Genomic DNA, 25,709 nt, shown 5'->3' with positions numbered 1-25,709 from the left:
GTTGAGAGCCACTGGCCTAGACGAAAGTGATTTCAGGTCCTGTCTCACTGAACTAACAACACCATTCGCTGTTATACATATGCAAATAATTTTAAGTGATAAAATGGAAATGAGGCACTCGATCATTCAGTCTCTCTCCCTCTCCCGCTCTCTCTCTCTATATATATATATATGTTATATCTGCTTAACTACTCTACATAGTGGTTACATTACGTATTTGGGTCATTATAAGCGAGGCCCTGGAGTAAACAGATGCCCAGTCACTGCAGTCTCAGTATTGCATATTTTCTGGCAGCTTCCACTGCCAATTAGATCAGCACTGCAGTAATTTAAGCACGAGAGCATGACGGAGTGGCTCTGCTGAGCGTTTGAAAGCAGAGCACTCTGTAAGCTCACTGCGAATGCCTAATGCACTCTTGACATTATCTGGGAGCCGCTGCCTCTTTACTGAGATAAAGTTAATTGGGCCTCACCGAAAGTATTTGATGGCTCGTGCACTGGAGGTTGGTATTGACACCCACTAGAATAAAAAAATTAAATAAAATGTGTGCCACAAATGCCTTTCCAGACCCGATCTCTCTGTAGGTGAGCGCTGATGCAAATGAGGAGGACGTGTCCGAGCACTGAGCAAGAAACGTGAGCCCATCACCGCTTTTCATCACGTCTTGAGGCGCTGAAAGAAAGTTGAAGTTTGACGGAAAGAAAGTTGAAGTTTGACGGACAAAAAAACGTGAAAGATCACTTCGACTCAAGCATGACATTTCGTCTTTTATTTAAGATTTAGTTTTCCTCCAGACCTTTAAAGAGGTACAATTTCCTTCAGCTCTTCATTTTTCTTACATTTTAGCATTGTGTAAAACCCAAGTTAAACTGTACTGGTTCGTTGTCATCGGGATTTGATTGATTATTTCCTCTTGAATACTGTTGAATATACCGAATTGTCGGCAGGAACCAACACAGCTGATACAGGATTAAGACCGTTAAAAGAAACAAGGATGAGTGACAAACAGTGTTAACCATCCCGGACGAGCCCCCTGTGTATTGCCAAAACATCAGTTGCCCAGAAGCGCCGCTATCCCAGCTTTCCCTTTTATCACTTTTGTGGGGGAAAAAAAACCTTGCAAAGTAATTGCTACAGACACAAACGACATGATCACATCCTCATGAATTTCCCTCCACCGGCATCATTCGAAAAGCCCTTTAACCCCGATTAGTTTCTTCACACACCCATCAATCGCAAGTTTCACGCCACGCATTCACACATCACCGCATTCTGACTCTAGATCTATTTCCTAAAACTCCGTACACCTCGCACACCTTCAAGTTTCTTTAGGGAGCATAGTCAAGCGTAAACACTGGCCACGTATGTTGAGGCAGCTATGAGAGACGCCACATGGTGGTATCCCGTGTGCTACATGAGCCCTGCGCTTAAAAGAGAGTCGGTGGTACCACACTTTCAATTCCTCTTGATTTCGCAATGCGCCGCCCTCTGATACAGAAGTTAACGGCGGTGTTTCGATCTAAAGCAGAAGACCCCCTGACCAACCAGGAAATTTGGTGGAAGGGTCAAAGGCAAAGGCTTACATCCATCTATAGCTAAATGCCACGTCAAGAGCGGCCACCATGTTTATGACCCATAAAAATGCATCTCCCTTTTAACAAGGGCACAGATATGTAGAACAACGTTAAAGGCCAAAAATCCACAGTAAAAGTTGTTGTTTTTTTTCGCCATCATTATGCCTTTGATCCGTCAGAATAATGGAAGCCAAGTACCCTTTTGATCAAACACAAAAACTGAAGCCCTGATTTTATTTGAGATATCTACTTGATTGCTCAGCTGCATGGCTTTAAGGACTCTCACAGGAAGTAGCTCCTCTGTTATGCAGATGGATGAACAGGTGCTGTTCTTTTTGGTTTAGCTTTGAAGGCAGACTCTTGTTTCTAAATCAAGCCACTTTTCGGTTCCAATGGAATTTCATTGATGATGCATTTTTTTTTTTTTGTATGAAGAGGTCCAAAAATTATATAGTGACTTTATTGTTACGTTTTTATTTGTTTAGGCTTCATACCTGCCGAAAACTACTTTTCTGTGACAACTGGCTTATTAAGAGACCGTTTGATATGGGAAAGCTGGAACAGAGCACTTCGGCAAAAAAAAAAAAGGAAAACTCAACCAAAAGAAACACAAATCCGGGATAAAAATGAGCGCAATATGAAGAGAGAAAATAATACATGATCTTGTTATTTTGTTAATAGCTTTGTACTGATTCATCTGCAGTGTTTGTTGGCTGTTCTTCGGGTAAGGGGAATAGGTTTTCACAGTTCCTAATGTCGGTCCATGCCAGCACTCTGTAGCAGATCTGTGGAGGCCTGTGCTGAGGCTCTGAAGGCGGTCTGGAATCCTGGGGGAGGTGAGTGGAACTGGGTGGCGGGGTTGGCCATGGCTGGGGTTGGATAAGGGGTCCAGCCAGCTCTGTGGGGGAACTGGGATCCGAAAGGGCTATTGTGTTGGGGCTGAGGGGGCACTGTGGAGCCGGAAGGGACATCCATCTCTGTGAGTGCCTGCAAGGATGTGAGCCAGTGGGGAGGATTGTCATCCTGCAGAGAGTCTAGACTGTTGCCTGAGGATACTGGGATACCTGAAGGGGACAAAATGTTGGGAAAAAAGAAGGGTTAAGTATCAACATGCAAAAACTTTGAAATAAGTAAAATGTAGTTATGTTCTACTTTAAAATCCATGCCCCAGGTTCTTAAAAGTATTTTTTTTTTATTATTATTAACATTGGTTTCACACGGAACAACAACTTTACTTTAATTTTAACCTAGTGTAATCATCATGTAAGTGAGTGTGTTCAGATCCTAACATTTATGAAAAATTCAATCAATTTAATCTGGACTAACCTTGCCTTAGAATTTTAAAAAGATAAAATTATCGAAAATGATATTTATTTATCAAAACTGCTTTACCTATAAATTTAAGATTTTTCTTTCATTCTTTTTTTATGTGGAGACCATGACACATTCATGCCATGGAGCGAAAAACATTATTACCATTATTACAGAAGTGCATTCAAGTCATTATATTTATTTTTTTAATGCATATTTGAATAAATTAACAGATTGAGACAAATACAAGAAGCATCAATGGTTTACAGTTTCATATAATAATAAAAACGCAGTGTTAATATTCAACGACAGATGGATTTAAATCACTTTAAACATAACCAGATACTGTACTAACCAGAACAGAGCAACAGTTTGCTTTGTCAACACATTCACTGCTCTTCAGCCGATGCCATGTAAGATTCCATTTATCGTGTAGGCAAAATTGAAGACATTTTTAAATCATTTGATATAATAGGATTAATTACATAAGGAAACAGCATTTTTGCATGCTTTTGCACCAATTAAAACATGCCGGCCTGCTTCGAGCTATTAATTCCAAACCCCCTGTGGGTGATGGCTGCTGCAGGCAGCTGCTGAGAGCACCCAGACAAAATACGTGACATCCATACAGATTTCAACTTCAACCTTAGGGAGCAACAGATAAGATGTTGCTATTCCTTCAACATGGGGGAGAAAATGGCAAAACTTTGCTTGAAGTATTGATTACAAATATAGCTGCACACTTCAGTTTTTGTACACCAAACAGCAGATAAAAGTGTTGATACAGAAGAACACTATAAATATTGACTGCATTTTTAACTACTTTGTTATACTGATTGTTAAGTATAGAGTAGTATTCTTGTGTGATATCTGATTTAGTCCAAATGGATGCTTTAGACCGGCTGAAAGTGCAGGAGATCAAATTGATCTGAAAAGTGTGCCCTCTTTTATGGCCCTTAAAATGGCTTTACATCTCTGACATTTTTAGTGAAAAGGTTACAGAATAAATGTTTAAAAGGCTTAAATGCATTATTCATTTTAGCTCCCAAAGGCACAATTTGAACGGGCTTGGCTTTTCCTGAGGTCAGGTAAGTTGTGTTTGGTGATTTTAATCTTTTAATCTGGTGATTTTAATTTTTCTGTACAACAAATTATAGATAATTAACTGTGTATAAGTCATCTAGGATATTTTAGTAGGCAAAATAAATATTAGGTGTGTTTAACTAGGGTCAAAAATTTAATGAGTTTTTGGTGATTTGGTTAGGTTTAAGGGTGGGTGAAGCAGAAGAGGTCGGGTTGACAGTGTAATTTGCATTTTTTAAGGAATGGAAAGGAATTATTCACTATTGAAACTTGTAATTTTACAAGGCAAATCTCTGTTGCGAAGGTAATTGAGGTTGTACCTGTGATGATGGCAGGGTCCTTCCAGCTGGTTGTGCCGTCCCAGCTAAGGCTGTGTGAGATTCCGCCTGTGTGGTTCACACTGGACGAGGAGGAGGATGAAGATGAGGAGCTGGGCAGTCCACCAAAGTTGATGTTGATGTTGGGTAAAAGTGCTCTGAGTCCATCCTGCCACTCCTTCACATTTAGACTTTCTACTGAGGTGCTGTTTTCTGTTTGGGAGGGTGATCGAGGGGTATCCAAACAGCCATGTGCACAAATACACCGCAAAAGATGGAGAAAAACAAGAGAGATGGAGAATGAGAGAGAAGGGAGGGAAAAAAAGCAATTATCAGATTCAACATGTTATTTGCACAACAATTGCCAATAAGTTGCCAATATTGAGCGTTAATTTGGTACGATTCATTTTATAATTGTGACAAAACCAAACAAACATTCAAAAACAGCTGCAACAGAAAAGTAGGACACACTTTATCGTGATACGGTCTTAATGCAACGCTTATGACGCAAGATGGTGAAAATGATGCAATGTGACTAAATCAAATCAAGTGATTTGGCATATAATGGCTGAAGATTGATAGGCAGCCCTAACAAAAACACAATTTAACTGAATTCTCTAGAAATTGAATTTTCATTCAGGATATCACATCAAGGAATATCATTAATCAAAGCCGTACTGTGGATTAATAGCTGCTACAGTAATGATGATTTATACTTGATTCAGCAAAAACAACAGGTGATCTTTGGCTTCCTTCTGAGTCTACTTGCCCTTACTAATGGAGGAACAATCATTATAAAGCTCTTTACAGTCCCGTTATTATTCAATTAGTTTCTCATTTATTTTCAGTGTGTCACACTGGAGGAGAGACGCACACCTTCAATAACGCAGAGCTTCTTTCAGCTGGACTCAGGCCAAAAGAAACCTTTTCTTTTCTAATCAGGCCAGTATTCTCCTAAGGGTTGCTTCTGCCCAAAGGGAGGGAGAAACCAGGCAGCAAATATGAAGGAGGGAATGGAGAGAAAGACAGAGAGATGGAGGAATTGCAAAGACAGGGGAATGGAGTGAATGAGAAAACAACCCTGGCAAGGAAAAAACTAATCTTTAGCTTCGGAGCTTGACTTAAGACTCAGCAAACTTCTCTGGGCACCTTCCTCCTACATCATCTTCCCTCGAAGCCTGGACAATAAACTGTACAAGGAGGTGAAAGCACAAGGATGCCAGTGGGGTTCAACAAAAATGCATCAATATTAAGGTTGGCTGATACATTTATTATTTACTGTTGCATTATTTGAGTGCAACTTATTTTAATATATGAGAAGAAAGAGATTGCATACTGATATGTCAGATATGAAACTGGCACACAATGAAGGAAACTGATTATCCGACACAGCTGAAATTTTTTCCAAGTCACCATAGAATAACATACAATTAACTAATCAGAATCAAGCATTCCAGAAAGTTGTCTAATAAGACAGATTTGTTTTCATTTTCATTCTTTACAATTCTTATTATGACCTCAGTAGTATGAAGCAGAGAGGTTCAGAAGTTTGATTAATTTTTCGCAAATCAATAAATTGTCCTTTTCCTTTCTTAAAAACATTGATTCAACAATTTGTTAGCATCATCCAAATTTCCAAGTCACTGCAAGGCATTACAATTCAGCAATACAAATGTTTTAGCAGTATTGCATTTATGTAACTATTAGAAATATGCACTTCATTAAGCCGTAATGGAGTATTCATTACAAATGAATTAAAATGATTTTTCCACGTTTCTTTAGTAAAGCAGTTTCAATTAAATTATACTTCTTGCAATAAACATTTTGTATAAACATTGTACTTTTATATTTTAATAAATACGGGCTAATTGGTTGAAATAATTTGTCTGAGAATTTGTTTTCCAATAAATAAATAATTTTTAGAAAATAAAATTTCACAAGACTTAAGATAAAACAAACAACAAAAAACCAAAGAGAAAATCTTTCAAAATAAATGTAAAACAGAATATATAATTTTAGTATTTCAGTCCTACTCTATATCACTCTGTAACTGTACTAACAAATGCAAATGTACGACCACCAGCAAGACAGGCGTCTACTGGGACAGCCTGCTGTTAAAAGGTCTTCAGACAATAAAGGTGCATCTGGACAAGACACCAGATGCACTGATACTGTCAAACAGGTCATACTTCTAATTTAATTATTTCGCAACATGGGAATTTAAGGAGTAGACGCAGCTCCCACATGACAGGCATTTCTCCTGAGCGTGGGCAAGGGTCAAAACGATGGATGCTACAAAGTCAGCATCGTGTTTATTACTCCATTAGTCAGTTGAAACCAGACCTAATAGATCTCAACTAAGGGGTCTGAGTTTGGCTGGTTAGCATGGGCCAGTTAGCCCCTGCTGGGAGAAGCAGTTAATCCATCATCTGGAAGCAAAAAGCATGTTTCTCCATTGATGATGTTTTCAGGATACATGCATACTCTGCATGGAATATAAAATTCTACAATATTTCATTACATTACAGTAGATGTTTTCCCAGTGACCGTTTCTTTTTCTCAGCCTCAAACACAGAGGAAGTGACACATTCACTTTGAAACGCTGAATTGGTTCTGCAGTCGATATAGTCAAACGTGCGCAGATAAACAAGTCAAGTGTGAGAACGAGCCAATATGAGAATCTAGACACTCAATATCAACACTTGAGGGGGACTGGGCTTTAATGAAACACCTCTGAAGGAGGGGAAAAGCTGAATGGTGTTGAAGAACGTGCTCTTTTTAAAGCCCTGCACAGGTTTTACTTCTGATTAGAAAGAGCTCGTCTAACCAAGTGTGTCAGACAATGTTCGCATTAGCATACGCAGATAAACAAGTGTCGTCATGTTTTATTTATGCAGATGGGACAAAAGCTAAACTCAGAATCACATCAGCAGGGTTGAAGAAGCTAAATTTCTCTGACAGGGCTGTAGAGGGTGTAAAACACGTCTTTTTGCATCAATTGAATGTGTTTTGCACTTTACAGTTTGATGACTGGGGTGTTACTAAAACATTAAACGCACAAGTAACCACAGTAGTGTATACATCACATTATATACCTACTTTAGTTTATTAGAGTTTAAGATATTAATTTTTTTACTGTATTTTTGCTTAAATGCAGGTTTGCTGATATTAGGCAAAAAAGTAGGCAATGCTGATATTTAGTGGAATCGACTGTTCATCAGGTCAACTAGGTCCATTTTTCAGGTTTTCAGTCATTTCTGCATTAATTTCACAAACTAAATTAAGTAAATTGCACACATAAATGATAATTATATTAGTATCCACAAAAAAACAAAAAAATAAATAATCAGTTAACCATCTATTATCTATCACAATATTTTTCCCTTATTATTGCCCTACTTCAGATGATGCTTAATTACATCTAAATCTGTATTTCCAGTGTCTCAGAACTCCCTCTCTCATTCAAACACCACATCGAAGTTATATAAGTTATAAGACTACATGTGTTGGCCCTCCAGCCTATTTTGGGATCTCGTTTCTTCTTCGTAAATAATGCAACATTCCCCTCCCAAGTCCTGGGCAGCTGCATCCTCTGGAGGACACTGCTGCAAACAGGCAAGACCAATTCTCTCACTAAAAACCATGGATTTAAGAAACAAACAGAAAATACACTGTAGAGCTCAATAGAGCCAGAAATGGAGCCAGTGGTATTCAAAGGAATAAGTCATGCCAGCTATTCATTGTTTGTATGAGTAATGAAACCCTCAGGTCACAACCAATATCCCTTCCCTTATTTTTGCACCATCTGAAATACAAGTTAATCTAATCTTAAAAAGCAGGAGGCACGCTGCGAAACAAACAGCCTGTTAACAAATGCTACACTTCCACAGCAGTGTCAGCAGATTAGATTGTTTCACATAAAAAGCCCTAAAGCTAGACTGCAAGGAAGCACTTTCTATTTAAATGAACTGAATTTCTGAAAGATCAATTCAGGACGTGCTTGGGAGGTTACTAACTGACGATATTGACTTAAATGCATTTTTTTTTTTTTTGGGAGTTGCATGACAGCAGCTCAATTGCTTTACAAATTTCAGAATGCATCTTATGTATCTGAATGCATCTTATGCATCTGAATGCATGGATAATACCGGGATTTCAGATTTTCTTGAGAGTTACAGGCTGTTCTCACATGCACAGCACAAAGATGAATCTCTGTAAACATTAATCTTTAAGTTTAGGCTCAAGTAAAACTGAATTTAGCTGGACTGACTTTAAATAAAAGTGTTTATTGCCCGAGGTGGACACCTACACTCTGAGGTGATGAAGGTCCACCAAATAAATCACAGAAACATTAAATGCTAAAGGCATGAAAAAAAGTGGGCTGGCACATTATGCATTATGAAAATGCAGCCCTGTCACAAAGATGATTATATGCTGCACAATTTGTATCAGCACTAAATGTGACACCGAACTCACCGCTATACTTCAAATCACGAGCTTTCAATTCATGAGAGAGCCCTTGGCAATCATCACCAGAATCTTCTATAACAGAGCTCTGATGATGTACATTTCTGCATGCTATCACAACAGCACCACACTGCCCTCCAGTGACAGTTACCCATAATGCAAACACGTGCAGTATACTACATGTACTTCAACTTTTAAATACAAATTAAAATTATTAAATATATAATACTTCTAAACTATGTCAATGAAGAATATATTTAATACGAATAATTTATTTTTTTTATAAATTACAAGCTCGTGATTTGAAGTATAGCGGTGAGATCATCGTCGCATTTAGTGCTGATACAAATTGTACAGAATATAATCATCTTTGTGACAGGGCTGCAATTTTTCATAATGCAAAACATCTTTAATGTTCTATTTTTTTAAATGTCAATTTGATCAATTATTAAACCAAATATCATATATACAGATAGATAGACGTATAGACATTCACATCTATCTATCTATCTATCTATACATATATACACATATATATATATATATACATACATATATACACATATATATATGTATGTGTGTGTGTGTGTGTGTGTGTCTCTCTCTTTATATACATATAAAATAAACAAATGAATCAATATACACACACAGATCCCCAGCAATGGTTTGCACTTACCTGTCATATGAATACCTCCGAGCCCCATATTGTGATGATGTTGTTGTTGTGGCATCAGGTTCAAGTCCAAATAGCTGCTGTGCTGTGCGGTAGAGGGGGTTCCGAGGTGATTCAAATGTGGGAGATTATTGCGCATGGGCATGCCCATCCAACTATGACGAGAGGTCTGCGTCTGGCCGGGAAAGCTGAAGGAGTTGTAGACAGGGCGGTGTGGGAGCTGGGAGAACCCCCGCGAGGGCAAGCTGGAGTTTGTGGCAAAGTGTGAAGACGTGGGGAGCTGAAGTGGGACTTTCATGGAGGGGGCGTTGTGGGTTGGGCCCAGTATAGGCCCATGAGGGAAGACTGGCACTGATTTTGTGCCGGGCATTAGTAAGGAGGCTTGGTCTTGCACCGAGTGCTCTTTCTCTATTAGGTCCGCCAATGCCTTACGGGTGACGTCAAAGGGGTCAAAGCCAAGGTCGTCATCCTGTTGCTTTGGAGAAGAGCCAAAGCCAAAGGCTGCTTGCCAGTCCGTAGAGGACGCCACTGGTATGGTATCTGTCAGAATGATAAAGAATAATTGTACATTTCACTCGTGTAATGTTTGTAATATAATTTTTTTTTTTTTTTCCATGACTAAAATATTTTGTTGCTGAGATCCAAAGTCTAAACGGGTCTGGGTACCTGACGTGAAGAGGCTCTGTGGTTCTGGGGCAGTGGGCCAGTCAGAGTTGCTGTGAAGGGAACTGGAAAAGCCGGACAGGCCGCTGGGGATGGGATTGGGGTGCCGGAAGTTGCTGTTGTCTGAAAAGAGCGACTGTGACTCCGCTGCGGCTCCTTCGAAAGGCGACCGTACTGTCAGCCCTGCTACACAGAGAGGCACCACTAGAGACGGCTTGGACAGGCCAGGAGGAGGCGATGGAGAGTCTTTGCCGGAAATCTAAAAGATTTCGCAAGGGAGATTTATGTTTTTACCTTGTTAAAACGTAAAACATTAACCTTTCCACTCTATAAGGTAAATCGTCAGTGTGATTATGAACTTACTTGTGATGTTTCTCCGTTACTTAGACCGATGGAATCTGTAGGTCTGTTAGTTGGGCTGCAGAAAAATGATGCAAACTTGGGAATCAATTACATTTATACAGTACAAGAATTGATGTATTATTGTTTTTAGTTTTTTTTTTAAATATATAAAAATTTGACAGCATTAAGATGTTTTTGAGAAAATGTCCTTCATTTATAATTTAAATGTTATAAAGAAAACAAGTATATTTCACAAATAAATGTACTGTAATGCATTTGGAGTATTCGGTGTTTAAATTATTACCATCCAAAAATACCTTGAACTCTCAGTGTCCTTAAGTTTTTGAGAAAATCTATCAATAAATTGGCAAAGAAAAAAGACTGACAAGGCAGAGGTTCACGGGCTGGCTACCTGACAGGGTCACAGTCTGACGTGAAGGGAGGCAGGCCAGTGATGGAGCCAAGGCCCAGTTCTGTGTCCAGACCGTCTGGAGTCATGTTTTCAGAGTCTGAGCTGCCATCTAGGGGTGGGGTCTTATAGTGTTCTGGAAGCCCATTGGGCGTCTTTCCTGTGGTTTGTAACGAAGGCCAAGCTTCTTTGTTGTTACTACTGGAACTGGGGAATATGATACAAAACTTTAAATGCAAAGGAGGAAGCCACCAACAAAACAATGTTTGCATATTCATTACGGATATTTTCAATCCTTAAAGAAAGTGTAATTGACAAGATTATAATGAATTAATTTTAATTACAACTTCACTTCTCACTTTATTGGGGGTTTAATGATAAACCAATGCCACGGTTTGGTTGGCTGTGGGGTAGGGTTAATGGCATGGCACCAGAAATGCTAAAGAACACTAGATCTAAAATAAAGGTTTAAAATGATAATCGGTGTGGATTTAACCTACATGCAATAGTGCATAAATGTTTGTGGGAATGTCACGCTTTTATAAAATCGCTAAACCTCCGGGAATGTATATAATTACACACAATGCCCGCAATGTTGCAGCGAAACATGGCAAACTAAACTCTAAAAATTCATATTTTATTCTATTATTTTATTCATTTATTAATATTGTTTGTTGTTTGTGCTGTGCGCTGAAGAGAAAATAACAGTAGTAGGCCTACAATAAAGGCTTTACTGCAGCGTAACTCAACCAAATGCATCTTATGAGATAAATATATACCCGACATACATATAAACAGAGTATTGCAACTTATAGTTCCGCAGAAGTCTGTGAGTGGCTGCACAAAAGCAACTATGCTAGTCATGAAGCTATAACTCGGTGTACGCATTCTTGGTGCATTGCGTTTTTCAGTTCGGTTTGAATATCATTACATCCCTACACTTTATAATTTTATCATTTATCATTTTCTGTATTTTAAAATAATATTCATCAAAACTATTAAAATATATCCATATCTACATGTGTAATTTCTGAATTAATGAACAAATGGGTTTTAATTGGAGCAGCTGTGAAATGTATGATTCAGTCCAAACCTCTGTGATGTGCATGATTTGCCCTTTGTCTTCTCCCCTGCCCCTGTCGAGCTCTGCAGGAAGCTGGGGTTTGTTTTGTAGAGCTCCTGTAAGAGTTTCTGTTCATATTCCTGATGTTTCCCTGCCTGCAATGTCAAATGTTAGGAGCTCAGATGTAAGACTGCCAGCATCAGTATCAGAGGTTGAAACACGGGAAGCAGCGACGTTACCTGCATTTCTTCTTTCGTGAAACTAGCAGCTTCGTCTCCCAGCTCGTGAAGATACATGCAGTCTGGTTTGGGGCACTGCGTGCTTTTCAGAAAATAACTGCAGTATTTTGTTGTACCTAAAGAAGCCTGCATGAAAAAATTAATATATGTATATAATGCACACTGGTAGTAATTAAGTCTTCATAACATTAAGACTATTTTTGTACTATGTTTTAGCTACCTTAAGTGTTCTGCCATCTACTACAACATTGTTAACACACTGTATAGCTCGGAGGGCATCTTCTGATCGAATGTAAGTGACGTAGGCACTGGCACTAGGACCCTGGGGACAAATATCAAAGCATATTGGGTCACAAAAATTAGACATTTTGGATAAAACAGAAACATGAATGCAAAAAAAATAAAATAAATCAGTAAATATTTGCTGCAATAAAAAAATGACAGGCCCCGCTTAAATATTTATTACACAAAATATTTGCGTGTTATAATTGTTTGAGCAGACACAAGGCTGACTGGGAAGAAAGCGATGCTCACCTGTGAGCCAGCATAAGAAGTGCTGTTATTGATGACCACCTTATGGATCTTCCCAAACTTCCCGAAATACTCCGGCCTTTTTAAGACCTGCAATCAGACTTCAGTTATATATTTCAAAAGACCTTATGGTTGTTTGCAGATCATCAACAGCACATGCAAATGCTGTTTGTTAATTTGACAACACACAGAGAGAGAAAGCACACCTGATTATCATAATTCATTGGAAGAATTTGACGATCACCATTTATTACAAGAGAAAGCCATATGATATTGTATAACATTCTGTATTGAGAACCGATGACCTAAACACTATCAACAGGATGTCCACAATGTTGGTTCAGCCAAATCAACACTGAAAATTTAAGGCACACAAGTAGGTTTCTGCCGGGTGACTTTTGAGATTCTGATCACTCTTGAATTGTGAAAGCAGCCCGGATGTTCAAGTGTAGCGGCCTCAGCGGCTTTCTTCTCTCTGTTCTTTTCACACCCTCAGTGTGAAATAAATGAAGGCAGAGACTGAAAAGTGAAGGGTCAATTCAGACAAACCCCATAAAAACATTGTCATAATGCAGATTTGATGCATTTGCGCTCCTTATCTCTTTCGAACGCTCTTGAATAACTTGTTCTCTGCTGAGATCTATTCAGGGTACATGACGTCAGGTGTGATGGCAAATAGAGGGAGAGAAAGAGCGTCAGAGAGAAGGGAGCAAAAAGAGAGTGAAAGCTGTTTTCATGGGCTGGTTATGTGGACTAAGTGCAGCTGATGGGCAGGTGGATTTCATTTTCCAGGAACTCATTATGGTCTCTCTTTTTTATTTTTTTTATTTAATATTATGTGGCATAAAATCAAATCTACACATCTTCAAGGAGTTTCATGCAGCCAGATGGAAATGATCCTGTAAAATATGCCTAAATAAAGGCCATGATAACGGGAAATATAAACTCAGTGAACATAAGAGGCACTATTCCCTGGCACAGACATTTTGGAAGCACCAAAAAAGTATACTTACTCATATTTGGAAAACAATGTAGTCAGTGTGTTGACACAAGGCATATTTTTATATTGACACCAGTAACTACAAACAGTTGACCAATATATCTGCAAGGCCAATATAGCATTTAATTACCGGCATAAATCAATCTGTTTTTCTTTTTGGCAAATCAGTGTCATAAGTAGGACTTTTATTTTGACAGCAAAGAGAGACAGGAGCTCATTTTCTTCCTCTTCATTAGTTTACAATTTTTTACAGCTCTGTCAAATAATAAGAAAGGCAAATGCTATGATGTTTCTTAATATATCATCAGTATTCATGAAATATGCATTTATATGTAATATTTACTGTGTGCAAAATCTGCATTAAACGGTCTGGTCGTTAAAATGATAACCAATGCACACACACACACACACACTAACAATTTATTCATACTTAAAAATACTATAACAGGATCATAAGATCAAAACGTGTATATACCTCTTTATGTAGTTCAAATTATTCAAACAGATTCATTTTCAAATGATTTCTTATTTTAGATCTTATGTAAAATATAGTTTTAATTGCATGAATTGTTATGCTTGAGTAATGTGCTACCTATAATTAAAATGGTTGATCTATATGGGTCAACCACTAGTAGTAACTACTTGATCAGAATCAGATCATAAGGGAGTCAGATGGGTCTTTTTTCAGTGGTGTAATGCAACAGAGTAATAATACTTCATTACAGTACTTAAGTATTTCTTCTGTACTTAAGTTTTCATGTGTCAATTTTCTCCACTATATTTACCAATTAAAATTTATTCTTTTAATTTCCCCGAAGCATATTCGTTACTTACTACACAGTAAAGTTGGAAAACAGATTAAAAGAAAGCAGGTTTGACGAATCAGTGGTCTGGTGCTTTCAAGTTAGACTAAAAAGAAATCTACTTTGTGCATGTGCGAACAACTTCTTTCACAACCGCAGTTGATTTCATTTTCTACTGAAGTCAAGGGTGGGATGTGTGATATGCACTGTCTGCCCTAACATCGCAAGTGTTGTTTTAACGACGTGCAATCTGACATTACAGAGTACATCACAAAACCCAAATAAAAACAAACCCAGAGAGTGCACGCATACACTGTGTGATTTAGTCTATTAAAATGCATTTAGAATGCCCTTGAGATGCAAGATGAGGCAAATCCTTCAGTATGCCTTTTACGTTTATATAATTTAATATAATTAATCTATATCACACCGAGTTGTGTTTTTTCTCCACATATCATAGAAAATGTATAATTCATTTTATGCAAGTTTAATAAAGTTAGTATTAAGTTAGTTACATTTTAAATGCCTGAATTTGCTGAATTTCACCAATGAAAATAGTTCCAAACACACAAGACTGTGTTTTCTTATTGAATGAATCAGTTTTTGATTCATTTTTAATTTATATTCTATTTTGAATTACCGGTAACTTTTAAAAATGTATACTTTCCCTTTCGATACTTAAGTTTAATATTTAAAAATTTTACTTTTCATACTTAAGTATGTGTTTACAGAAACCAAGTGTGGGTAACTTTTGAGAGCTTACTGACAATTACCACCAAGATGAATATCAAGCTTTAGTGCAATGGAATTATTTATCTTGATGGAGAAGAGCATCAGTTACACAGTGGTCGGTGTGTTTTGCTGAATCACCTCTGGGTCAGCGAGTCTCTGCGAAAGGCCCACCACAAACACCAGGTTTCTCTGGACGACTCGCACACTGGAGAGATGCTTGCGGTTCTCTGTGATCTTCTGCTTCCGCTCATTCTGCTTCTGCTTTTTCTCGTTCTTTATCTTCTGAAGTTCCTCTTGAGAGAGAGGTTTGTATACTGCAGGGTCTTCTGGATAAGGCTGAACCAAACAGAAGATCCTAAATGTTAGATGAAATCATCCAAGAAGATGGTGCTTCAATAAATGATTCATGACATTATATTTAAATCATATGACCATATCAGCATCAAATGGTTAAAACAAATACACAATTAAATGTCTTAAATGTCTTATATTTTTCAATCAAATTCTGTTAGTTCGATATTTTACCTGTACAGCAGTGATAAAAATCACACAGACCCTGTAGCAACAGGAGAAGCACAAATTATTCCAGCAAAGCACCCTGGGATGCTGAAGGCTAGCCATTAAAACTATCCTCTCGTCGAGCTCCCCAGTGGAGCAGTTTCTTAGAAATAAATTAACGTTCCACAGGTTCCTTGGGTTAAGACAGTATAAATGCAATCAGGCGGTAATCCCAAATTTAAAGAAACATGTAAAACTAGATCTCATTTTCAATTTGCAGGCCTTATAATTTGCATAGTTTAATAGAACTAACCAAGGATGATACTGAACAAATTTGGTTACCTTTCTGCAGGCCGGGCAGAGGCCGTTCTCATCTGTGCGTATGCGATGCCAGCAGAAGCGGCAGATCTGATAGCCACAGGTGCAAGGGAAGAAATTGACGTCATCAATCTCCAATGATTCCATGCACAGCGGGCACTCCATGGGGTCCTCCTTCACCTCAGGGCTGCGGGACATCCTATGGCACAGCGTGGAGAAAAGAGGGGGGGTGTTCTCACAGTGTAGATGCAGAGCTGATGAGAAAAAATAAAAGATTTTTTTTTAAAAGAAATTATCTATATATCTATATATATATATATATATCTATATATATATATATATATATCTATATCTATATATATATCTATATCTATATATATATATATATATCTATATATATATCTATATATATCTATATATATATATATATATATATATATATATATATATATATATATATATATATATATATATATATATATATATATATATATATACACACACACACACACACACACACACACACACACACACAGAGTACAGACCAAAAGTTTGGAAACATTACTATTTTTAATGTTTTTGAAAGAAGTTTCTTCTGCTCATCAAGCCTGCAAAACTAAATTAATAGTTTTTTTGTTTGTTTTTTTTAAGTAAAATTTTCTTTTAGAAATAACTTTATGATTATCTTAATTTTAAATTAAGCTTCGCTATTTGATGTAATAATAGTAATAATTATTATTATTAAAATTTCTTGTTTTTTTTCCTTTATAGGCCAAAGTTGTCAAACAAATGAAGCTTCAAGGTTTAGAAATGCAGCCAATTTCTACAAGAATCTTGTTTCTTTCCAACGGTGTCTAATCTTCAGAAGCAAGACAGAATTAGACTCATATGACTCAAATAGTCTCAAAGCACAACAGAGGTTGCAACAGAGAGCCAATAATGAGACTGCTACTAGTAGGAACGTGTGTGTGTGTGTGTGTGTGTCTGTGTGTGTGTGTGTGTGTGGGAGGAGTTTAAAACTCAAGTCAAGAGAGGAACTGAAGGTATAATTGGAATCGACAAGCACAAACACCCACACAAGCAATTGCAACAGTTTCTATAGCAAATATTTGTATCCTTCAGGGATCATCCAGTGAACTAGATGTCTAAATGTGTAGGTGCAAATTCAACAATTACAGAGAATTTGATTTTGAACCCTCATATGGAACACAGATTCATGGGCTCATGACAAGGTTTGCATCTCGAATGTAGGATCCAATGGTTGAAAAGCAATATGTCGTCTCTGTGGTGCTATCGTGAAGGAATGTAACTGCTAGCATCCTTACTTAAGAGCCTACTGAAAAATAATGTCAACATCCTTCAAATATATTGCCAAAGATAAACAAGTTTTTTTTTTTAAATTAATCTAATTTAGCAGAGGGCAAGACAACAGTGCTAATATGAGCTAATTAACCTCATAGTGCCAATTGTTTTTCTTTTGGTCGATATTAGTGGTCACATTCTGATTTTAGCATCTTCGGCAGTAGTACTAAAAAACTTCTGAATAAACAGCATGAATGAACACAAATACGACAGTTTGTCCGAGCCAGTTCCGCTCCCTGCACTGTAAAACTGAACAGTGAAATTAATCAAATGGAATTAGTATATTGCACTAAAATAATAATGAAGGTTCATTGGACTTAATTTAAATAAGTTCTGTAAACTAAATTTTGTTGTAGTAAGATGAACGAAACTTTTCTAGTTCCCAGCATGCTTTGCATCAGAAAACAAGGAAAATAAATGTAGACATTAAGTGTTATTTTGTGTGTTTTTACACAAGATTAACAGAGGTACATAAGTTAGTACTTAAATGATGTGTTATATTCGAATTTTCAAAGGTTTCTGTTATGTTGATTTTGTAGTGTTACCGTTGTGGTGAAGTGTAGAGCCTGTGGTTAGGTTGAGGACGGACAGCAAGACTAAATTTGAGTGTATTTCCCTCATTATTATTATTTATTGTAAACTTAAAACATTTAAAAACATCACTTAAATGTTTTTGTGTAATCGGTTACAAAATATTTTTTGAGTTCTGTGAACTTATTAGTGTTTACAGTGTGGTGGCACTTCTCCACGAGGTTCATTTCTCAAACAATGGTATTAGCGAAGCTCCCAAATGGAAACAATACATCGCGGCCTTGTGTTCATAAACAAACAAACTGGAATACGAAGCTTCCATGGAGTGATTAATTTAAAACATGTTAAACTAATTGCAAAAAATAAAAATAAAACAATTACAAAACCAGCAATATCTCATAAACGTGTTTCCCACAGACTTGCATTCTATGTGTGGCGGCACTTCCACTAGGAAAAATATATTAGTTCATATTTACAAAACAGTCAATTTTCGCATTGCTCTGAACAAAAACAACAGACGGGCTGATTGAAAATGTACATTCATTCTCTGCCAGCAGGAGAAATAGTTTATTCCCTGTTAACAGCTGTAGTGCTGAGCTGCTCTCACAAACACTAGTTTATCAGGCATTATAGGCTAGATGAAATGAAAATGACACTGAAGATTTTATGAACACGAACAATGTTTTTTGGCCATCCAAAAGCAGAGTACAATAACATATACACAAAAGGTTAGGGTCAATCCTTTTTTTTTTTTTTTTTTAAGAAAATAATACCTTTGTACAAAATACAAATACATTTTGATAAAAATTTACAGTAATGACAGAAAAGACTAATATTATTAAAAAAAATTATATTTCAAACTTTCAATTCAAAGAAGCCTAAAATGTATCAGTCTGATCAAAATTTACATTAAGAAATGTTTACTAAATCAGCATATTAGAATTATATCTTAAGGATCAAGTCACACTGTAATGTAAATAGCTTTGCCATCTCATGAATAAATTACTGCTTTAATATGTATTTAAATGTGTTTTTAATGTGTTAAATATATATTTTTACTGAATTTCTGATAAAATAAATGCATCCTTGGCAAGCATAAAAGATTTATTATTATTATTACTTTTTTTTTTTTATCTTACTGACCCCAAACTTTCAAATAGTGGTATATGTACAAACAGCCCCATAGCTTACCAAAAAAAAAAAAAAAAAAAAAAAAAAGACTAAAAGCCACCAAACTCTTTTTATGGGGTCATGTGGTCCCTCTGTCCATAGCGGAAGCACCAGTAGTGTGAAGAGGGAACAGAGTGTGGTTAGAAGAGGATGGGGGGGAAAGGGAGTCATCTAAAAATATCCCATCCTGGCTAGGCAGAGTACAGCAGGAGGAGTCAACCCCTTGAATCTCCCTTTAAAAGGGAAATGCTGATTGAACACAGGGGGCGGTCCGCACTACATGTAGGGTAATCAGCACTTCCTCGGATCGGCAAGGTCTCACCCCAGCTAGTAAGGGGGTCGGTGGGGAAATCACCATCTCCTTAACATGTCGATATGGAATTAGAAACAGGGTGTGAGTTTTTTTTGCCATCCCCAAAACTGTACAGAGAAGGAGTTCCCACTGTCAGTAAGGATGGGATTCCTTCCCAGCAGAGGCGGATATCAACTCCGGGTAATGAAAGCTTTCCGCTGGCCCCTGCTGGGAACGATGCATAACAAACCTTTAACCATCTCTTGTAAAAAGGGATTTGATTCAATTACAAACCCCCAAGAGACACTGAAGCTGCGCAGGGTTTGGTTTCTTCTGGCATCCAACGTGATAAAAATACAAAAAAAGTCACAAGATGACCTTTAAAATAAAGACAAATGTTGAATATTAAAAAGGTCCTATCTCCGATTACCACAGTTCAACGAATTACACTTCTACACTTCCAGTATAAATGCAAACTTATTGTTTGCATTGACCACTAAAGCCAGAATCACCCACAAATCTCTTTGGAGCAGACACAGTAACAAACATGTTTGCAAGATGACTAATCTACTGTGAAAGCGTAGGGACAAATAATGATCTAAGCCTACAATGTTTGAGTTTTTTGCAATGGTAGATGTTTTCATGTATACATTAACCAATGCCGTGGGAGCTGAACGCCGAAAGGACGGTTTGAGGAGCCCTCGAACCTGTGCACAGTGGTGAATGTGGAAAGAGCTTTCTACAAAAAATACCATGTCCTTGAGAAAACATTCAAACTGGTTGAATTGCAGTCTTCTCCTGAGACTATGGCAAACCCATTTAAAGCATAAAAATGGAATGAAGTGAACATATCTGACAGCTCACTTGCAGTACTAATAATTTTGAGTATGCATGTTTGATTCAGATGTAATTTGCCATAACCTTAAATAGAAAGCCAACATCCGCAAATACAAAAACAACGCAAATCTCAGGAACATTGTGTAAACTAGGAACAAAAAACGAAGTCTTTCACAACATTTTACAACAATAACCACACTAAAAGCCACACCAAAAGATTAGGATAACAACTGAGCAACACTAAATATTGCAACTTCTAACAAAAATCAAATCTTGAAGGCGGACTGATGGGTAGCATTTTAAAATGGGTTTCTATAACAGGCAGTTCATTTTATATAGAAAAAAATCAGATCAAAAGGTCTGCATTTTTAAAATGGGCTTTTTTTAGTCAAAATTCCGAAAACGCTTGCCATTAGCTTTAATAGAAAGCAAACATTTGAAACCACAGAAACAACGCAGATCTCATGAAAACTGGTCCATCTAGAAACAAAATTGAAAGGGTTTCACAACACTGACAAAACTGCAACTTAAAACAACAATCAAAATCAAAGCTTAGAAAGTCTTTGGCACCGTTCTGAAAGGGTTTCTGCAATAGGCAGTCATTGATTTTTAAGTCACATGGAAGGTCTGTGTTTTAAATGGGCTTTGAAGGGTGGTGAATATACAGTTACATTAAGTCTTATTAGTAGCTCGGTCTCATACACACTAATTTCAATTAAACATCCTAATACACAACTACAAACAAATGTGTCAACCACACAGTAACAGGACTGCTATACATTAAAACAGACTGAATTCAAAACATCATGATGTTTAATTTGTAATAAAAGGCTCTAAAAGATGACAAATATGAAATATGCTGACATGATTAGCAAAAAGATGCACAGTTGTCTCAGCTGGCATCATTCTGGTGTCACAGAAGAAATTATCATCAGTGTGGGAGTTGTGTCCATTTGTGGGCGGCTCTTCATGAGCGGATGGAAGAGGCATCGGCAAGGAACATACAAGATGTTTTAACCACAAAAAAAAAAAAAAAAAAAACTATCGGTATTCGGGGCAAATAATAAAAGCACTAAACCCACTCAAATGTAACAAAGGGTTCATCCATTTTAGAAAATATCTGCAATAGGCCATAGTTGAGAAAATAGCATGGTGATCTAACACAGCCAAACAACTTTAATCACAAAACGGCCGATCTTTCCACATCTTACTAAAGCCTAAATTAAAAGGCTTTTTTTCCTGTACTGCCAGGATTGCGGCTGACCCGTTCAGACTGGACACAAAGGTGCAAATTAACATTTATAGAGCCCGACCGATATGGATTTTTGGGGGCCGATGCCGATGCCGATATTAACTCGAAAATAGCCGATTTATAAGCCGATATTTTGATTTTGAAAGTAAACTGGATATTAGACCCATTTCCTATAAACTGCACTTACACAACATTGAATAGCAAAATATCTACCTGTTCTATGTATGTGGGCTGTATAAACCATTTTCCAGAAGGGATTTATGTAAAAAAAAAAAAAGCCTTAGATTACGGTCTCAATGACTAAACAATTGCACATCAAAAGTATATATTTTTTAATGATCAAAAAACAGTCTGGTTTTAAACATTTAACACTTTTACTTTCTTCCAGCTGAAGCTGGTTTTAACAGTCTGTGTGTGTACTGTAAATAAATTATAATACTAAAGTTAAAGTATTTGCAGAAGTAGTCCCACACTTTGCTGCTACAGCATTCACCTTTTTCAGGTATCTGTAGGGCAGAAAGAGAGACAGAGAAAGAATAAGCATGTGTATTAATAATATCACCATGTATCATTACTCATGTCATCATTAGAATTATAATAATAATAAACAGGGATCTCCTACATAGGCAAAAATGAGAAATTTATATATTTTTTTTATTTGTCAAGCAATAGGTATTACCTACTTATATTTAACTATATTATTTCAACATTTTCCTGTTATGTCTGTAAAGCTGCTTTGAAACAATATGTAAAAAAAAAAAAAAAAAAAGCGCGTGTTCAGCTCACATTTATTTACATGTCCCCTCTGGTTTAATCATTTCTTACGCACCTACTGTAGTTACTGTAATTACACTATATTTGCTCTCACAGACACATTCACAACGGACCCGTATATCTTCTCCTCTTCTCTTTGTGCAGTCTGAATAAAAACATCGTCATGCGCTGGCGAACGTAAAGTTTGCCTACTGTTACCGGAAGATTACGGAATCAATTCGAAGTTGAATGGTTAACGTTAGTGTCATGAACACACCGCTGTCAATTTTGAGAAGCACCACCTTCAAACAAGTTAATAGCAAGCATTTAAGGGGCCTGCTAAAAAGGAAGCTATATTAGCGTTAGAATAACATAACCAGCCTGAATTCACCAAATTGTGCTCTGGACCTGAGGGTAGCCTTCTCTTCCTTGCTTCTCTCTTAATTATCATCAGCTGGACTAGCGCTATCGCTCGCTTCTTACAACGGGACAGATACATGTTTGCTGCTGACCGAAAGGAGGAACAACAGACTATTAAAACTCCGCCAACGCCATAGCGCAGCGCAGCGCAAATCGCGTTGTATCTGAAGGGCAACGCTGAACCCAGCATATCGCGTCCTGTGTGAAAGGACCATTACGCGGTCATTATGTGGGAAACACACCGCAATAGTATAAGAATAATTTAAATGCTAACGTTATAGTTTGACCTCTTATTAACGTTCGCGCTCTTCCACTAATAAACATGGTATTAGCTTTGTGGCTAATCTAATATAGCAATGCATGAGCGGCTGTAAGTGATGTTGCAGAATATTTAGAAGTGATAATGATAGGACCGTTAGCTAGAACTACCACACCGTTTTTATATACAGTGTATGAACTAAATCTACAATCATTTCATATGACGAACGACAGACTCACCTGGGTGGCTTGGCTGTCCTTCTGTAGTGAATTTCTGGCGCTGTTGTCAACTCTGGAGTTGCAGACCGCCCTCTGGTGGGCAAAGTATGCAACACTCATAACATGAGTGAAGCATGAGACTCTGTTTTTTCATGTTTCATCGGCCGTTATAAACGCCGATGCCGATTTAAATGCAATTAGCTCATATCGGCCGATAATATCGGCCGGCCGATATATCGGTCGGGCTCTATTTGCAAACAACTATAAAAACACAGAGCACCATTTCTATGCAACTGAACACCAAGGCAGATGTCCATTCAGAACGGGATCATATAGCACCAGCGACCCTTGCATAAAAAAAAAAACTCTCTCAAACATTGTGTCTGGCACAAACAATGCACTGGAACCGGTCCTCTTACAATTCTCCTGATATCCCTTCCAAAGCACAACACAAGCAAAACTCTCTCCTTTACAAGTATCTTTAATAGGCACCTGCATAAACATAACTGCCAAACTTTTAAATCTTAGCTGTCATGCAACAAAGTAAAGGAAAAATTTCAACCACCATTCGCTTCCATTGCATCCGTCTTTCCACACAAAGTGATTCTCCCAAACATCTAATTTTGTGTTCCACAAAAGAAAGAAATATGGGTCTGGAACAACATGATCGCGTTTTCATTTCAAGTTCGTTTACTCCTTTAAAAACCGCTCAAATCTGAAAGACAAAATGCAGATGGTAAGCTCAAAAGACCCACTGCTGAAAACAGTGTTAATAGTGCACACGCAACAAGAACATAATGTTGCAACCAAACACAACAATATCCTCTTCTGAGAGACTCTAACTTCTTATTATGCATTGTGGAAATGATGACAGCTGCATTTGGTCCACAAAACCCTGTAGGAAGCACTATTGAAACGGGCGCCACACACAATAATAAAGGGTGTGGACAAAAATAATAAAATAAACTGCAGTAACGGAGCAATGTCGTGATCACAGAAATATTAGACGTCACGTCTATAAAATGATGCAGCTCGGAAAAAAAACTTACTTTTTTTACTCAAATAACAAGAGATTCCCCTGTCAAAGAACACATATACATGTAACTCACAGAAATTAAATGTGTTTCCTTGTAATTAAGTGAACTAGCTAAAGCTAACACATATCGAAGTTGTTCCTACAGGCTAAATATACACTAAAATCAGTGTACAGATACTGTGTACTGTCTGAGAGTCTGAAGAACAAAAAACGAGTCTGTGTTTGGCGATGCGAGGACTCATATTCTGTACTGTATGTGTATTTTATTAAAGCCGGTCAAACGATACGGCTAGCTGCTAGTCGGCTAACTGGGCGATTAACGTTAGTCTTCCAGACTGATGAAACGCACACAAAACACAGGCGTTACCACAAGAAATGGGCGCTTGAGGGAGAAAGAGGGATGAGATGTGTTATAAAGAGGTGAACTCAGAGAGGAAAGCAGTTGAATGTGGAGGCGGTGGACAAGAGAGGCCTTGGTGGGATACTCACCCTGTCTATCTGTATCAGACTCACAGCAAATCAAATCTATCTGAGCAGCCCAGGTTTAGCACAACAGGTCACAATATAATTTCCCCGGGTGGTTTGTCCCTGCTCCTGTGTGATTTGCTGCGAAAACACCAAGCCTTGTTTCTTATAGCTTCTCTGTAGAGCGTTAGTGCCTCCTAACCACCATCTTACATTAAACTAGTGAGGTGGGGGCGCGTCAAGTATGACTTTTTAGCGCATGCGCAGTTGTTGATGGGATTGGGCCTATGTGGGTAATGTAGTGTGCATTACAGAAGAACTATATTAAAGGTCGAAATGTGTGCTCAAGGGTATTTTTTCACATTTATATTGAAGCAAATTTTGATGTTATACATTTTGGACATTTCTTAAATTGAGTTTGTTGGCAAACAAATGGCTTGATGTAGTCCTGTTATAACCTGTTAAATTGTTGCTGTTTTATGAATCGTTTCATAAATGTTTTACTGCTTAATGTTACTGTTTTATTAGAGCAAGTTGTCACGTGTTTTTAAATTGTACACTTTGCCCAATTTATAAATTGCAATACATGTTGGCAAATAAAATAGCTTGATATTGCTGTTGAATGAATTAAGCTTATTTTATCTTATCTTTTTGAGTGGATTATGTTTCATAATTTTTTTTTACTAGTTAACTTTGCTGCATATTTTCATGTTTTCAAAATTGTGCCCAAGTTAAATACGTTGGCTACTATAGGCTTAACTAAAGCCAGAATACTACTACTACTACTGCTAATAACTGGGTAAAACGTGTGACAGCTAGCCCCAGTCAATTACCAGTAGCCAAAATATCAGAACAACATCTTTCTTTTTCTGTTTCTTTCTTTCTGTGTAATTATAATAACAACAACAAACGTGTTGCAGCTTGGCCCAGTTTGCCCTATATCAGTATTTTTATTTTATTATCTTTATTATTACATCACAAATGTAGAGGAAATTGGTGAAGTACTGCTATTAAAAACTTGGAACTTCTCAAGTTTAAAAATACAGGTTTGCGCCACTTCTAAAGTTCAACAGTAGGTGGAGACACAGGC

General features: G+C 37.4%; 1 protein-coding gene across 1 annotated transcript; it reads right to left on the bottom strand.

Moving 5' to 3' along the window:
- Positions 1–755: 755 nt before the first annotated feature.
- On the bottom strand, positions 756–24,848 carry LOC127976142 (CCR4-NOT transcription complex subunit 4). The gene is made up of 13 exons (XM_052580349.1): positions 24,644–24,848; positions 16,049–16,278; positions 15,347–15,544; positions 12,677–12,763; positions 12,363–12,464; positions 12,143–12,268; positions 11,934–12,058; positions 10,844–11,047; positions 10,453–10,507; positions 10,093–10,348; positions 9,430–9,966; positions 4,290–4,499; positions 756–2,639 (listed from the first exon to the last, which is right to left on the bottom strand). Exons 2-13 carry the CDS (start codon positions 16,220–16,222, stop codon positions 2,326–2,328), a joined length of 2,388 nt encoding a protein of 795 aa, XP_052436309.1. The 5' UTR covers positions 16,223–16,278; positions 24,644–24,848; the 3' UTR covers positions 756–2,325.
- Positions 24,849–25,709: the final 861 nt, after the last annotated feature.

Source organism: Carassius gibelio, chromosome A4, assembly GCF_023724105.1.
Source record: "Carassius gibelio isolate Cgi1373 ecotype wild population from Czech Republic chromosome A4, carGib1.2-hapl.c, whole genome shotgun sequence".
NCBI lineage: Eukaryota > Metazoa > Chordata > Actinopteri > Cypriniformes > Cyprinidae > Carassius > Carassius gibelio.
The sequence above is the reverse complement of the archived record's forward strand: the minus strand, read 5'-3'. Positions and strand labels throughout refer to the sequence as shown.

Excerpts from the sequence above, each read along its gene's own strand:
- LOC127976142 (XM_052580349.1), bottom strand. The coding sequence starts at position 16,222 with ATGTCCCGCAGCCCTGAGGTGAAGGAGGACCCCATGGAGTGCCCGCTG. Across the intron at positions 12,465-12,676 it reads CTTCTTATGCTGGCTCACAG|GGTCCTAGTGCCAGTGCCTA; the intron begins GTGAGCATCGCT and ends ATTTGTCCCCAG. Across the intron at positions 4,500-9,429 it reads CGGAGGTATTCATATGACAG|AAAACAGCACCTCAGTAGAA; the intron begins GTAAGTGCAAAC and ends CCTCCCAAACAG.